A 16,000-nucleotide genomic window follows, 5' to 3' on the forward strand; every position below is an offset into this window, starting at 1 on the left:
CTGTCGTCTCAATCTGTTTTTTTTTCCGGAATGGCAGTAATGAAAATGAAATTGTATTTTACTATGGCAACCAAGGGAGTTTTATCAAAGCACATGTGATTGAAATCTGAATGGATTTATGTTCTAAAGGCGCATATTATGTTCCGTATTCATTTTTCTGCTCCACAAGTATACCCCATTCAAACACAATCTTGACATAATGCCCTCTCAACAAATGTGTCATTTAGTTATTGTTGTGGCTTGTCAGTTCACAGTAATTCATTTCCCTCTGAATCCCTGAGTTAGAATTGAGGAAAGTAAGAGGAAGAAAATGCACACAAAAGAAGGAGCGACAGTCATAAACGAACTGAGATGGAAAATGCTTGGGCTGTGTGTTGATATTCATCAGAAAAAATGTCGGCTCTTCAAGGGTGAAAAGCTCCACAGTTGTTCACATAGAGATGCCAAATATTCAATAACACAAATATATATACATGTTCAAAATGGCTTATACTATGTCCCACTTCAAATCTAGTCAACAAATAAGATCGAGCATTGCTCAGACATGCAATCGTGAATAGATTTCTTGGGCACTAACCTCCACTTTCTTTATCTTTTCTATATTATTTGCATTAGTGCTGCTTTTTAAATTATATTTATGTTTAAATCCATACTCTGAACATTGGGATACCAGCCAGATACACAACTGAACAGTGAGAGACAGACTGTATGATGATGTAGGATTACAGTGAGTCATACTGGTTGTTATGACTGCTGAGGATATTTCTGTACCCTACATGGGACGTAAATTGTATATTGTGGGATGACGAAACTGTATGGTCCAACCCTATTCCTGAGCCTTTACCAAAAACAATTCTAATCTCCTTTACATAAGATTACAGTGTTTCTTTGTGTTGAAGTTATAGCCCTCTTCCTTGATCACATCCTCCTCCTTTTCCGTCCTGCTCTTTGCTCCGTCACCCCAAAACAGACATCTGATGGCAGCGGATTTCCTCAAATACAATCGCTTTCAATATATTGAAATAATAAAAGACACAGAGGATTTGTTACTTTGTATTAAAAAGACGATAACTTGGGAGTTAAAATGTAATATCAACATTGGTAATCCTTTGTGTCTTTTGGGGTAAGCACATAATCTTAAGGATGTAAACAGTCACCAGTGCCAAGGTAAAAAAATATTTGGGAAGAGGACCACAGACAAATGCATTGTTGGTGTAATTATGGATACACAGACGGATGTGCTTTTCATTGCTTTGTGGGAAAAGGATAAGGTGGGGCTCTAAATCCCTTTGTTATGTGGATGGATTTGACCACAACAACAAAAAACTATCTAATGTTTCATTTGATCTTGTATATTAATATTGCTTTTTTTCTTTTCTTTTTTTTAAACAAAAATACAATACAATCTCGTTGTATCTGAGAGACTTGTTTACTAGTGATGCCTTGTTTGAGATATCAGTGAACTAGATTAATTCAAGTCTAGATTTCCATGATGATGGATCAAAGTAGGTTTCGTATAAAATGATCAAATACAATTGATTTAAATGTAATTTGAGTCAATGAGTCATACTGTAACCATGATATTGAAATGTTTGCACGGATTAACATTTCCATGCACGTACAACACGTACCCAACCCTGGGATAGAGATCGAATTCAGTAGATTCAGTATGCACAAACGGAAAACATGACAAGTTAAAATACATTACCTCACTTGTCACCATACTACTCTTGCTGATCTGCTGTCATGATTGCTGTTGCAGCTATGCTGTAAGGATGCACGTGAATGTGTGTGTGACAGAAATATGGCGGCAAACCAGAATGGAGTTCCAAACACCATTAAAAGCAATATTGTTTATTTCATTTCAACAATTAATAGCAAAACCGCTGATAAGAGCGTCTGCTAAATGACTAAAGGTCTTCAATACTTCAAGTCGTGTTTGAAGTGTGAGTAAACCATTATGCTGTACATAAAACTGAAATCGAAGACTTGGTATTGAACAGTGGAAATAAGTCCAGATGTGCCAGGCGATGCCTACTGGGCCAGTCTAAACCACACTGACCATAGTGTGACCAATTCATACTTTTTGTATCATCTGAATAGTCCAAGGTGATCTAATATAGAATGTTTTGTTACATACACAAACTTCATGTATCCGTTTTCAAATCAGTATCGCAACGGGATTCAGCTCTTTTGAAACTACTACAAATATGTATGAAATATGCCGCGTTTTATTTAATACATTCAATGTCTAACCAATCCACATAACGGAAGTCGCATTAAGCGGAAGTCACATAATGCCAGGTAAAATGAACAACCATTAAACTGTATGCATAATACACATACATTTCAAAATGTATGTGCATTTTAGTTACCCCCCTATAAAAAAATACATACTTTGCTAGAGGGTAGCTATTAAAACATTATTTCGTGAATTTGAGTATAAAACAGGTCTGTCCTCCCTACCCATTGATTGGTCGCAACATAGCTACCCGGCCCGCCCACTGATGACCAAATTGTGCTTCATTTTGTTGTTGTTCGCCTAGCTAGCAAGCTTTTAAGATAACGTTAGCTAGCTAGCTAACGTTTTAAATACCAGCTGTGACTGTCACAATCGCTTTGTTAGCTAGTCCAACTTTATGTATGTATATTCATATTTCAAATGAAAAGACACTCGGTTGGAAAAATGGCCGTGCTTTCGTAGCTAGGTAAGTTTGTAGATACAGACAGTACATAGTAGCTTGTCTAACGTCTTAAAGATACGTTACTGCTAGTTCTCTGCTGCTTGGGTTTTCATGGCAACCAACTCATGACAGTAGCTAGCTAGCCAAGCAGCACTAGATCGCTAATATTCTATGAATGAGATGCCTTAAATAAACATTGAAACAACTGCTTTATCTTGCTTGCTGTAGCCTGTCTAGTTAGGCAGATTACGGTTGGAATGTTAGTTGCCATGTGAACACGTAAGAAAGTCATACAGGTTCGCTTCGATGTGTGTCTGACGGTTAAACAATGGTGCAATTATTGTCATTGTAGATAGTCAGTGTTGGTTACCCCTGTCAAGCCGAGTACCCTATTGTTGTTGACTAAAAGCCTTTTAGTCTTCAACAATGCTTGTTGCAGCAACGGCTGCAATACTGGTTTTCTCAGTATCCAGGCAGCTTGCAACGATACTTCGCTGTCACCATCCCTCATCACGTTAGCAATGTAACGACAAAACACTAGGAAGAGATAAATGATTAACTTCGACAATGTTGCAAAGGCTACCATGGTGAAAGTCAACAATGGTTACCAGACATGGGGTTGTCGATTCAAGGACCGTTTAGATTAACATTCTTTGTTTCCGGACCAGTAGGATGACTCTGACGCTACCTGCAGCTCCGGGGAGATGACCTGGCTGCACCCGCCCAGGGCATGGTCAGGATGGGGCCAGATGTGCCCTTGCTCAACGAATACAAACAGGAGTTTTTCTGGAAGCGGTTCCCTCAGACCATATTGGGGGGTCCTCGTTTCAAGTTGGGCTACTGCGCCCCACCTTATGTCTACGTCAACCAGGCGGTGTTGTTCCTGACGCCATGGCTGTTTGGTGGCATCGGGACGCTTCTGTGCCAGCTGCACCTGCTCGCTGAGCTCCACGCGGCAGTGCTGTCTGGCATGCTGATGCTCGGGGCTGCGGTGGTGGTCCAGTCCCTGGCGCTGAACGCCGCCAGGAGAACAGGCACAGTGGAGCGTCTGGGAGCGCCCAACATCCTGGCTGACGAGGAGGAGGTGGAGTTCACCCACTGTGTGGGCCCAGAGACGGTCAGGTTCATCGCCCCTGGGAAAAGGTTCGGGCTGAACGTGGTTCTCCACACCGTCCTGGCCGGGGCCTTGTGCGCCTTCGGGACGTGGTATGTGCTCCTGGGCAGGCTGACCGCCCTGTATGGCAGCGTGGGTGTAGCCCTGGTGGTGTTCGTCCTGAGCTGGGTCACCTTGTGCATAGCAGAGTACTCGCTTATTGTCAACACAGCCACAGAGACGGCCACATTCCAGGCACAGGACACCTACGAGATCTCCCCTCTCACCCGACCTCTCTACATCTTGACTTTCATCGCAGTGGATCTGGCTGATAGGTCAGAGGCGATTTAAACATTTACATTGGTTCACTTAGCAGATTCTTGTGCCCACATCCAAACACTGTAAAATATATATTTATACGATAGGGTCCAAACATCGTGAGATCACTTTGAACATGTAATGAGGGAATTTAAGTCACAAGAATCTCTCTGGAACATAATGGGTCATCGGGTTTTGCACACATTTGTGGAATCAATGCACAGTGTCAAGCAAATTGTCATATCAAACACTAAGATATTCTGAAATGTATGTAGACACATTATCATATGATTTTTTTAAAAGCTTTACAGTCAAAACTAATTCAAAATAGAAGTAGCTGACTAATCATTTCAGACTTTTGGACCTTACTATGTATATATCTATATATTTTAGAAAGTATGTGGTAATGCTCTGTTGTTTTGCGGCTCTCACTCATGACTCTCTCATCCATGAAGGTTTGTAGGTCCAGTACCAGAGCTGCAGCTGATTAGTCAGGTCCTCCATGTGTTGTTCCTCCTGCTGCCTCTGCTGTGGGCCCTGGGCATGCTGTCTCCCCTGGATGCTCTCCTCCTCTGGGCCATGGAGCAGTCCCTGGTCTTTGGTCTCGGTGGTTCTCCCATGTCTAGCAACCTAAGGTACACCGCTGGTCAACCCGAAATGTCGTACACTTTTGTCATAGTAAATCAGTTCCATATTCCACCCCTTTTGGATCTTGGATCCAGTGGATTTTTCAACAGTGACATTGGCCTTGTAGTCTTTGCATTTATTAAAACCTCGTTTTTAAAACTGCTGATTGTTTTCTGGCCTTGGCCAGCCTCTCTTATTCTTTGCTGTCTGTGTTCTGCAGGTTGTTGCTGATGTTTGCTGTTTCTATCATCGTGGCAGTTTGTACTTTCTTCATCCCTTCCACTCTGGGGGTGGTCCTGTTCACCATCTCCATGGGGTTCCTGCTGAGTCTAGACTTCAGCCAGCTGGGGAGCCTGTGTGTGGGATCCAGAGCAGCCCGTGGTAAAGATGGATGGCCTAGGGAGTCTTCACCCACCCCTCCCTGCTCCTTTGGATGGCGTCTAGGAGTGAAAGAACTGCTCCTCTACCTGGGCCTGCTGCTGGCGGCCATGACAGAGGCAGGACTCTTACATCATTTCCTGAATCCCGCCCAGTTCCAGAACCAGACCCAGGTTCTGGTGTGGGCGCCTCAGGCTGCTGTGAGCTACCTCCTTATCCTCCTCTTCGTACTGTGCTGGGCCCTCCGAGAGATCCAGGGAGCGTACGTGTGTGGAGGGATGTTCCTCAACCCTCTGTACCCCAGAGGGATGGCCAGTGTGCAGGTGTTCAGGCAGAGGAGCAGAGGCCTTCATGTGGCTGGGACCATCAGGAGAGTTCTGCTCAATCTAGGTGAGTTCATCTTTCTCGTTTCATATGTAACTGGTAAGTGCGCGTACCATGTAAACTGGGGGTGCAGCCTGGGCCCTTTGCTGCATGTCTTCCCCTCCCTGCCTTAACTGTCACGCTTCAATTAAAACTGTCCAATAAAGCAAGAAAAATGCCAACATTTTCTTTATATATATATAACTGATTGTTCTGGGTCCTTAGAAAGGAAAATGTGAAACAAATGTTTGCATGTTATTACACGTATGAGGAGCTAATCCTAATGTTCAACTTGCAGTGTCTCCTTTGGCAATGATTGCTTTCCTGGCGATGGACAGCTCTCTGCTGAAGCTCCACACAGCTTCCCTCAGTGTGGGATTCACCCGGGCCTTCCGAGTGGTACACAGCGCCTTCTCAATACACAGCATGACGTGACTGGCACATGGTCCACTAAAAGGTTCATCGAACAAGGGTTTTCTGACCTCCCCTTTCCGCAGGTGTGGCAGAGCTCTGAGGAGGCCCTGCTGCAGATGGCGGTGGTGGTGTCTGTGAGGCTGGCTGCTGGGGACAGCAAGCTGCCAGGGTGGGACTTCCTGGGTACAGGCGTCCAGCTCCTCCTGGTAACACGTTCCCAACCTCAGATCATTAAAAAATAAAACATGTACATTTAGTCATTTAGCAGACGCTCTTATCCAGAGCGACTGACAGTAAGTACAGGGACATTCCCTCTGAGGCAAGTAGGGTGAAGTGCCTTGCCCAAGGACACAACGTCATTTGACACGGCCGGGAATGGAACTGGCAACCTTCAGATTACTAGCCCGATTCCCTAACCGCTCAGCAACCTGACTCCCTGTCCCGGTTGTAGTCCCTGGAACAATCCTGAGGCTTTACGGTGTCCCTGTGTGTGTGTGTGTGTGTGTGTGTGTGACCCAGGTGGGCATACTGAGTGACAGGCTGGTGCAGTTTCTGGCCAAGCTGAAGTTCACGCTGACGGTGCTGGTGACGTCCTGGACGGAGAAGAAACAGCGTCGGCAGTCAGCCGGCGCCCTCCTGGCCCTGAACGCCTCCCTGTGCCCACTGCTGCTCTCGGTGGTGGCCCTGTCGGCCCTGCTGTCCGCGCCCCTCCTGCCCCTCTTCACCCTGCCCATCTTCCTGGTGGGCTTCCCCCGGCCTCAGCGCAGCTGGCCAGGGCCCGTGGGAACTGCCTGCCCCTGTCCCGACTCGGTCTACTACCAGCAGATGAGCAGGAGCTTGGCTGGGGCGCTGAGAACTGGCTTTGCTGCAGGATCGCTGGGTTAGTCAACACAACTCGCTTAACTTCTTCAGTTTGTCACTTGAGAGTTTTAGGGTTAGTGATGTTGTTTGGTCGAATATTCAGAACCTGTCTCATGTAGGATATTATTAATATATGACGGAAAATATGATATTCTGAATAACTGTACTTAGTTTCACTTGTGCATAGTGTAATTTATGAGGTCCACACCTACAACACTATTACACCTCCATCATCATTTCAGGTGACTGTCTTCATAGATTAAAAAATATGATGTAGTCTGTGGCCTGAAGTACAAGATAGGTGATTAGTCCTGCCTTTTCTTCTGCTGGTTATGGAAGTCACACTCTTTTGCAGCCAACAGCAGTAAGAACATCGGTTTGCACTCGAGGTGTTAATAGAGTTCCACTCAAGGTTGCTTGTATTCTTCCTGCGCATGTTGACTCATTGCAGCGACACCATGAACTTTCAGATGGGTCAAACAGGGAAGCTATGCATATGAAGGGAGTGGGACGGGTGCTGCTTCTGGTTTCATACTGGGATGACTGTTGTTGTTGTGTGACTGCAGCCGCCGGCGGGAACTCAAGCTTGCAGGATCCAGTTGTGCTTCCTGTGAAGTGACCCGAACAAAACCGCTCTGATCTGTATTCATTACATCCAAACGTTTCCACGCCATTAACCGCGTAATATTCGCAAGCCAACTGGAGCCGCTACAAAAAATTTCAGCACAGCATTCTATTTGCTGTCGGGGGGAGGGGGGGGGGGGGGGGAGGGGGTCAAAAAACATACTAGCTTAATTATTTATGGCTTGATGAATACAAACAAAAGGATGAGGCAGCTGTGGTCAGTGATGTCATCGCTCAATCTTATTGTTTTCTTGGCTAGCTGGGGGTGCCTTGGCCCTGATATATAATTCAAGCCGAGGGCTTGTTGGGTCTTCTGATGCTCGCAGTCTAGGGAGGGGACGAGGGAGTGAGGAGGGGGGGAGTGAGGAGGGAGGGAGGGAGGGAGGGAGTGAGGAGGGAGGGAGTGAGGAGGGAGAGGAGGAAGGAGTGAGGAAGGAGGGTGTAGTTATCTCCTGTGCCCCCTCTGTGACATTGGGAGATCTGCATCAGTGATCACGGAGCAGGACTGCAGAACGCACGGCGTGTCACTTCCCTTCACAGGGCGCTGTCTGGGACTATTCCCAGATATCGCTACGGGTCATGACATTATCCCTGAGCCCTGAGAACACTACTCAAACTTTAAACAAGAAGCTACCATCCTACTGCCACTTCCATTTCACCCCCCCAAAAAACGGCTGTCCCTTATCACCCAGAGATTAAACCTTCTCCCTGTACAAATTCCCAAAGTCTAATCCCGTAAGAGGAATTAATATTTAGAGTCTAATGGAAAACCAAGGCAGAGAAGAAGGAATTCAATATTTAGATCTCTGTGCAGTCAGCCGGTTTAAACCGTATCATGACCTTCCTGTACAACGGAAATGGGAAGCGTCACCCTACAGCTCATCCAGCACAGTTATCCTCAGAGTCTTCAGACTCGCTACTGATGCAAAATGAAAGGTTTGTGTGACCAGAGGGCACTTACTTATGTATAGCCCATGTGCCTCCACGCTCCTCGTCGCATTTCCCCAGTCCGCAACATCTTTTTGACTGTTCGTCCTGTGATAGCATAACTTATGGATTCGTGTGTCTACATCAAGACCACAACAATAATATGCTGTGATCGGCTACAGTTTGAGCCAGGGCTTTGTGGAGTTGCCCCAGCAACAGGCAGCGGTGGGGCTGTTTCCACAGCTGACGGGTTTGTCTGCCGTCCTACGCAGGGTCCCTGTCCCCTGGCTCTCACTTCCTGGGGCGCTTCCAGGACCGCGTTGTGTGGATCGTGATCCTCGAACGAGGGTACGGCTACCTCACGGTCAACATCAAGGTACGACACCCCCACCCCTCCCCCCCCTGCTACATCCACGATTTTAAAAGGTGTGGTTGAAGTCTTGCTGAGATGCGGTGTGAGGTTTCAGGAGAGGTGCTGTTGTGTTCCAGGGACTGGAGCTGCAGGAGACCTCCTGCCACACGGTGGAGGCACGCAGGGTGGACGAAGTCTTCGAGGGGGCCTTCGAGCGCCCGGAGCGCTTGGGGCTCACCCAGGGTCTGAACATGCACTGGGGCAATGCCCTCACCCCCTGCGCCGTGCTGCCCGTGCGGGTGTACTCCGACGCCCGCAACGTGCTCTCCGGCATCATCGACTCGCATGACAACTTACGGACGCTCCAGGACGACTTCCTGAAAACCCTGATCTGGCTGCTGCTGAGGCACTGCGTCCAGAGGGGCCGCCAGGGCTTCACCTGGGGCCCCGAGGAGGGGGCGGGGGCCGGGGGCAGGAGGTCCCAGTCCTCCCAGCCGGCCCAGTCCACGTGCACCCAGCCGGCCGAGGCGGTCGTGGTCGAGTCGAACGTCTCGTCTCTCAAGTTCAGGCGCGACAGCTCCAGCCTCACTTCCTTTGGCGACTGGTCCGACGAGGATGATCTGTTCGGGCCTCAGCCGGCCAGGCGGACGGTGGCGCTGGTGAGTACGGAGGCCCAGTTGGGACACACAGTCATGCAGATGGGCCCCTCCCTGCCCGGCTCTGTGGAGATGGACAGCTTGTTTGAGAACATGGCCTTGTCTGCCCTGCAGCCTCTGCAGCCTCTGGGGCTGGGCCTCGGCCTCCCGGCCGTGGACAAGGGCCGGAACCCCGGGGGCCTCTCAGACGGCCTCGGCCCCACCACGCATCTCAGCTTCAGCTGCCCCCACTCCGAGCTGTTCAGCCTGCCCTCGGACTGGAGGACGGCCCCCCTGCTGCCCTCCCGTCTGCTGGGGCTCAGGCCCCTGTTTCCGGAGGACTGGTTCAGGTTCGCGCTGGGCCGCTTCGGCCTACTACTGCAGGGCGAGGCCTCGGAGGACATGACCAAGGCCCTGAAGGAGGACGAGGGACTGCGGGAGCTTCATGCGCAGGTGGCCTTGTCCTGCCTCATTTCCCTGGGAGCAGAATCCTCCTTCACCAGCCCCAGCTACGTCTACAGGCTCTACTGCGGAGACGTGCCCTGGACGGAGGGGCTGGACTGGCTGTCCAGTAGTAAAGAACTCTACCAGCTTGCACTAAAGGCTTTCAGGTAATGATATGAAGCCGAGAGTAATATAAAACACACACAGACACACAGTGCTTTGTATTTGTTGTGGGAATCTTCAGGATTCAGTGCTTTAGTTTCACCTCAAGTGTCACCGTGGTGCTTCTGTCTGCAGGTTCAGTTTTAAGCTGCTGTTCGACCAGGCCAGTCTGGGGCCCATGGAGGGCCCGGAGGAGCTGTTCAGCACCCTGGAGGAGTACGAGAGGGACTGGTACATCGGCCTGGTGGCAGAGCGAGGTTGGCAGGACAGCATCCTGCAGGAGAAGCCCTTCCTCTTTTCACTGGGCCATGACCTCACCATGGTAACCAAACAAGCACACCCTTACTCCTGTGTCGGTCTTATCAAAGAGTTGGTTAGCCACCATGGTAACCAGTCCACCACACAGCTATGGTAACACGCACACACACAAACAAACTCACACAATTAACCTTTCACATAGTTGATCTCCTCGTGATATTTGATCTCCTATCATGATGATGCAGTGAAAGCTTCTTTTTTTGTGTGTGTGTGTGAAAGAGACGTTTGACCCTGGTTGTTCTCCTGTCCGCAGGGCACGTACACGGGCCGCGTCCTGTCCCTGCAGGAGCAGCTGGTGCAGGTGGGGAGCCTGAACGGGGAGGGCGTGCGAGGGCAGTGGGCCAACCTGTCCTGGGAGCTGCTGTACGCCACCAACGACGACGAGGAGCGCTACAGCATCCAGGCCCATCCCATCATGCTGAGGAACCTCACCGTCCAGGCTGCCGACCCGCCCCTGGGGTACCCCATCTACTCCTCCGCCCCCCTGCACCTCCCCTGCCTATGACCCCCAGCCCCCCACCACCACACTTCTGGCTCCCTGGGCTCCTTCTCCACACCTGCTTCCCGTCTCCCCAGCCTGGCGATGGGGGGAGAGCCTCCAGAGCAGGACTGGGGCTGCGTCACTAACTCCTACGAGCCATTTGTATGACAGATCAAATCCAAATGCTGGAACCAGAGCACACTACTAAAATGTCAATGATGATTCGTTAAAGTTTGCTAGTTTCTTTGATCCAATCTTTGACATGTGAACATTCAAAAGTACAGGACAAGGGACACGCTTGATTGGAATGATTCGATTTTAATCATCTTACACATGGAGCAGTCACAAAGCTTGCAACACAGATTCAGGTGTTTCCCCCTGCAGGGCAGATGTGTTTTTGTGCGTGCGTCATGTGATCAGTTCCTCCCCCATCTCCTCCTCAGAGAAAGCCAAGCTGCACAGTGCTTTCAACTTCATGACTTATTTTGCAGATGTTTTCTTACCAGTGTAGATCTGAAATGTCCCCAAATGCAACAAAAGGGACTACCTGTTTTGTTAGAAAGTGTAAAATTCAAGGATGTGCCTTGGGTTTGTCTTGCAGTATATGTTATGTGGTTAGTACATGTTTGCTATCCTTTGTTTACAGTTAACATGTTTACAGTTGAAGACAGTCAAATGAATTGAATTTGCCATAGTCTCCTGTATATATTGTTGATTTTATATATGTAACTGTATATACATAATAAAATTATTTGAAAGAGACTAGTCATGTCAAAACGATGAGGTACAAATCCAATTTTCAAAACCATGACCGTGCGTTAGATGGGAAGTTGCACAGGCTGTAAGTGCTTCCATTTCAACCCTTCCATCCACTTCTGTCATCCTTTCAAGCTATCCTAAAGACCTTTCCTTTCAGCTTAAAAGCAAGTAGCTGCTGGGGCTATTAACAGACTCCATTTCTAATTCAACAATTATGAATGCAACAAAATATTTTACCTCTTCAAAATGTGCTATTCATGGAGTTTTGACCTTGGGCTTTGTGAAGTAAGCAGAGTCTGCATCCTGGAAAGAAAAGACGTCAAACGTCAGGATTCGTTTAGCACAATAGCCAACACACAGCACTCGGAATACAGTAGCACGCATGTCTAGTCAAGTGAAATTAAGCAATAATAAACCTAATAATGCATTCAGTCTTGTCACCATTGTGTTTCCACTATTGTACTATATTATCTTCATAACCTTGGTCACAGACCAAGGGCAATGACATTCATAAGGGGCTGAGCGGTTAGGGAATCGCTGGTTCGATTCCCGGCCGTGCCAAATGACGTTGTGTCCTTGGGCAAGGCCTACTTGCCTTGGGGAGAATGTCCCTGTACTTACTGTAGGTCGCCCCCCCCCCCCCCTCGTGTGCAGCGTAACAGTGTTCCAACACGAGTCTTTCACAGTGCTGAGGGTGACATTGTCTCAATCCTGTGACAGTAAGATGTCTGGCCAGTTGAAATGTGACCTTTCTGAGTGGCCCTCAGCTGTCACTGTCCAGCAGAGGCCAGCAGACCCACTGGTCAGTCAGTCTGTCCGTCAGTGCCGCCGGGCAGCAGTCTTGCTCACTGTCAGACCCTTACCCCCCCCCCCCCCCCCCGCTCTATCAGACAGCAGCAAGGTCAGTACCAGCTGAACCCCCCAGCTGTTAAGAGACAGCTCTAAATAGTGGACTCCACACTCTTCTTTACTCTGATATTTCTAGGCTGTTTTTCAGTTTGCCTCCCCCTGTCCCAGGTCTGGAAAGGCAAGGTCAACCTGCGTCAGCAAGGCCGCGTCGACACAGACATGACAAGAACCATCCTCCAACGAATCCTAGTGAAGGTCTAGTCCTGTCTGTGCCCAGGAGAGTGTCTAACCATGTTGATAAAGGGCAGGTACCTACCAGGCCAGCTTTAAAGTTATCCACCCTCTTCTTGCCCAGGCGGTTTGTGAGGTACCAGGCCAGGGTGGGCATGTACTGCCACACGTAGTACAACAGGAGAAAGGGCTGCTGGGCTATCCACATCTCCTTGATGCCGTTGGCCATGCCCACTAGGATAAGACGCACACATCGACTGGTGGGCATCTTGTGTTGCTGGTCCCCTGCTGCTGTGGACACTGACTGGGGTGACGAAATAAGGAGATCTGATCGACTGAAGCAATCGTGAGTAAAGTGAGAGCTCGATTAACACCTCTAGTGCAATCGGATGTTCTTAGCTGAAAAGAGCGTGACTTCTTCACCCAGCAGAAGGGGCGCAGGACTAATTACCTAGCTTTAACTGCATTCAGTCCATAGCCTACATCAACATTTGAATCTAAGTACACACACATGAAATGATGATAGAGGTATAATAGTATACATTATGCACCCATGAATTAATTTGTTGACATTTCTTCGCAGAATACACAACACAACGCATTCATCTGTGACCAACAAAAAAAGCACAATCTAAAAATCAAAACTTACCTTTTCCAATGTATGTGTGAAAGCGTTCTGGACTACCTGTGACTGAACAGGCCCAGGACACACTGTGCTAATGAGTATCTTTGGGTGGTCAGACAGCTCTGTGCGGAGAGAGTTGAAGAAGCCCTGTGGAAAGCAGGGTAGAAACAAGTTAGGGAATGCATCACTTCAATGGCCACGACGCAGTAAAAAAGCCATAAATTCCAGCCTACAGACATTTGCAGAAAATTGTAAACTGAACCAAACACAAAAATGCTTGTGTGTGGATCAAGTTAGTTTTGTACCCTTTAGTTCTTGTGGGTGGTAAGTGTTATGATGCACAAAGCAGAAAGGGGTTGTTTCTCCTTACCTGTAGAGCATGTTTGCTGGCAGAGTACCCCGTTGACAGTGGTACCCCAATAAGGCCAGCCACACTGCTGATGGTCACGATGCTGCCACTGCCTCTCTGTGTCATGTGGAGCAACACCTGCTTGGTGAGCGACACTGTTCCCAGGAAATTAAGGTCCATCAAGGCCTGGTAAACATCCACACTGGTCTCTACGAACAGGGAACGCTGGCTCCGTCCGCCATTATTAATTAGGATGTCGATCTAAACGAGCATGCAGAGGAGACCATGGGAACAAAGCAAAGAGTTCCGAGGGGAAATTCTCTTTCCGTTGTTTGTAGTCGTCCTTTTGAAAAAGAGGATGTCTGGGTAATTATAAAGCAAACCATGTCGCAACTTAGGCAACATATCGTGCTCACATACCATTGCGTTACATTGTGGTTCCGTTATCTCTGTCATTGGGATTAGGTTGGTAGTAATGTCTATAGAATACAATGTCTTGTCTATCCGATACAAGTAAGACAAAACTATGATGTGAATGCTAAAAAGTGTCCTAGCATACAAATGTCTGGAAATGTACTCAACCCTTTTGTAATTGATATGAGCTAATTCATAATAGGGGTGAAAGAAAGGTTATCGTTAATAACCACGGGATGCTTGCCTTACCCTGCCAAAGTGCTGGAATGCTGCTTTGGTTTTGGCATCATGAGATTCCCTCTCCAACAAATCAAGCGGAAGAACAAGAATATCCTCATCTTGTAAATCGGAACATTCTAGAAGAAAAAATTTAATTCTAAAAAATGGGCGCATATTCTTCACCAGGAGAAATAACCTACATAATGGCATGTGGCAAAAACATAATGTCTATGCAAATAACAGATAGTCGTGGTATGTTGAGTGAAAGCATTGTTTTTGTGTTTTAATTTAAAAGAATCGAGACAAAATATACAACGTGTTCACAATACATAGGCCCCAAATAAATAAAAAACTGAAACATTAACTCACTTAAGCAGCCAAGTTTCACCCTATTTAGCTCATCAGTGCGGCGAGCAGAGAGGATCAAGGAAGAGCCACATCCAGCCAGCTGGTACGCCAATTCCTCTCCAATGCCACTTGAGGCTCCGGTAATCCACACCACCAGCCCCTTCAGCTCAGTCTCTACAGGAAATCAAGAGTGCCTATTTCACGCTTATGACATTACACACAAATTAGGCTTTGCGTTTGGTTTTCATGGTAGCCATGTCCTCAATTGACCCCTAAAGGAAACATGACTGAGGTCAAGGATATTTTGCTTATATGCTAAGATTAAAAAGTAAAAAACTCGGAGGAAAGGGTCAGAGAACACTACATAGTCTTGGTGAACCCTACCCTACATACACCTGATGTAATGGATCAGAGTCTACATTTCAGTGAACTCTACCCTACATACAACTGCCTAGAGATTATTATTGTCACTACAACATTTAATATAAAACCAATCAATAATGTTCTAAATTAACCGACTGATCAATAGGATTGTGTGATATGCTCCCTAGTGCTCAGGGGAAATAGTTTGATATTGTTAGTCTATTTGTATTTGCAACTAGCAGACATAGACAGTTCAGTATAGCTGAGGTCAAGAGAATATGGGTTACCTGGTTTACTCCCCATCATGCTCGCCCAAAGCAAAGTAAAGTCAGCATCCGCAAATATAAAGCGCAATCCCTGTATCACCATATAAAGCGATATACCTATGAGTGCGGAAGTCACACACAACTCCATGTTTACCTCTAGCTTTCCCAGTTATTTCGAGAATCAGTGCAACGGGAAACAGTAAAATAACATTAAGTGATATGCCAACACAATTAATATTATAACCTCCGTGATAACGCTTGCGAAATTTCTTTGGCTACTTATACTTTTATTTGTCTTCTTTGACTTGGTGGCTGGTTGGCGGAGTTAATTTTTTCATAATTCTTGCGCAACTTTTGTTGATTTTCCGTTTTACCCGGAACTGAAATGTCACGAGGCGTCACAAACCTCAGGTCATCTATCTCTGAATGCTGGAACTAAGGAGGTTACTAGTACAAGGTTTTACCGAATGAGTTAAAATGGCTATGGTTTTATTTATTTCAGCCCCATTTATTATTATTAATAATAATAATACATCGAAAACATAGAAAATACTAAGTCGGGATGAATGCATTTAGTAATTTCATTAATACATTTCTTATACATGTAGGCTACTGTAGAATATGGCGTACACAATACATCATATACATTATGTACATTGTCAATCCTGCTTGTATAAAGTGACAGCATCTGCATTTGTTTTTTGACGCAGAATCCCAGAAGATCCGTGCGCCCTGTAAATGTGTGCCAAAGTCATCCTTGTATACATCACAAATATTTATATCTGTAAAACTGAAGCAATTACACATTGTATGTTGTGTGCGTATCCCTGCCATCTGCATCAAATCTGCCCATCGCCAAAGCCCTCGTAGAGATGATGTCATGCTTTTAAGTACGC

The 16,000-nt window shown here is 47.0% G+C and overlaps 2 protein-coding genes across 10 annotated transcripts; one reads left to right on the plus strand and one right to left on the minus strand.

Annotated features, from left to right (window-relative positions):
• Positions 1–2,659: 2,659 nt before the first annotated feature.
• On the plus strand, positions 2,660–11,443 carry pcnx4 (pecanex 4). 3 transcript variants are annotated; one of them, XM_067242772.1, is made up of 11 exons: positions 2,660–2,708; positions 3,353–4,112; positions 4,551–4,730; positions 4,943–5,490; positions 5,762–5,862; positions 5,961–6,083; positions 6,397–6,757; positions 8,562–8,665; positions 8,779–9,887; positions 10,018–10,204; positions 10,454–11,443. In XM_067242772.1, the coding sequence occupies exons 2-11, from the start codon at positions 3,415–3,417 to the stop codon at positions 10,703–10,705; spliced, it is 3,663 nt and encodes a 1,220-aa protein (XP_067098873.1). In that variant the 5' UTR covers positions 2,660–2,708; positions 3,353–3,414; the 3' UTR covers positions 10,706–11,443. The 3 variants fall into 3 exon arrangements, with proteins under 3 accessions (XP_067098873.1, XP_067098875.1, XP_067098872.1); XM_067242774.1 differs by lacking the exon at positions 2,660–2,708 and having other exon boundaries at positions 3,235–4,112; positions 8,779–9,300; positions 9,412–9,887; XM_067242771.1 differs by lacking the exon at positions 2,660–2,708 and having other exon boundaries at positions 3,235–4,112.
• On the minus strand, positions 2,701–15,451 carry dhrs7 (dehydrogenase/reductase (SDR family) member 7). 7 transcript variants are annotated; one of them, XR_010877391.1, is made up of 8 exons: positions 15,126–15,448; positions 14,497–14,649; positions 14,158–14,264; positions 13,516–13,755; positions 13,170–13,292; positions 12,606–12,855; positions 11,678–11,743; positions 2,701–3,221 (listed from the first exon to the last, which is right to left on the minus strand). XR_010877391.1 is itself a non-coding variant. In XM_067242776.1 (8 exons), the coding sequence occupies exons 1-7, from the start codon at positions 15,250–15,252 to the stop codon at positions 11,696–11,698; spliced, it is 1,017 nt and encodes a 338-aa protein (XP_067098877.1). In that variant the 5' UTR covers positions 15,253–15,448; the 3' UTR covers positions 2,701–3,221; positions 11,678–11,695. The 7 variants fall into 7 exon arrangements, 5 of the variants coding, with proteins under 5 accessions (XP_067098877.1, XP_067098879.1, XP_067098876.1 ...); XM_067242776.1 differs by having other exon boundaries at positions 12,606–12,824; XR_010877390.1 differs by lacking the exon at positions 2,701–3,221 and adding an exon at positions 10,984–11,228.
• Positions 15,452–16,000: the final 549 nt, after the last annotated feature.

This window comes from Osmerus mordax, chromosome 9 (genome assembly GCF_038355195.1).
Source record: "Osmerus mordax isolate fOsmMor3 chromosome 9, fOsmMor3.pri, whole genome shotgun sequence".
In the NCBI taxonomy this organism is placed as follows: Eukaryota; Metazoa; Chordata; class Actinopteri; order Osmeriformes; family Osmeridae; genus Osmerus; species Osmerus mordax.

Coding starts and splice junctions, on each gene's coding strand:
- pcnx4 (XM_067242772.1), top strand. CDS start 3,415: ATGGTCAGGATGGGGCCAGATGTGCCCTTGCTCAACGAATACAAACAG. Junction 4,113..4,550: donor GCAGTGGATCTGGCTGATAG/GTCAGAGGCGAT, acceptor TCATCCATGAAG/GTTTGTAGGTCCAGTACCAG. Junction 4,731..4,942: donor CCCATGTCTAGCAACCTAAG/GTACACCGCTGG, acceptor TGTGTTCTGCAG/GTTGTTGCTGATGTTTGCTG.
- dhrs7 (XM_067242776.1), bottom strand. CDS start 15,252: ATGGAGTTGTGTGTGACTTCCGCACTCATAGGTATATCGCTTTATATG. Junction 14,650..15,125: donor CATGATGGGGAGTAAACCAG/GTAACCCATATT, acceptor GATTTCCTGTAG/AGACTGAGCTGAAGGGGCTG. Junction 11,744..12,605: donor ATAACTTTAAAGCTGGCCTG/GTAGGTACCTGC, acceptor TTTTCTTTCCAG/GATGCAGACTCTGCTTACTT.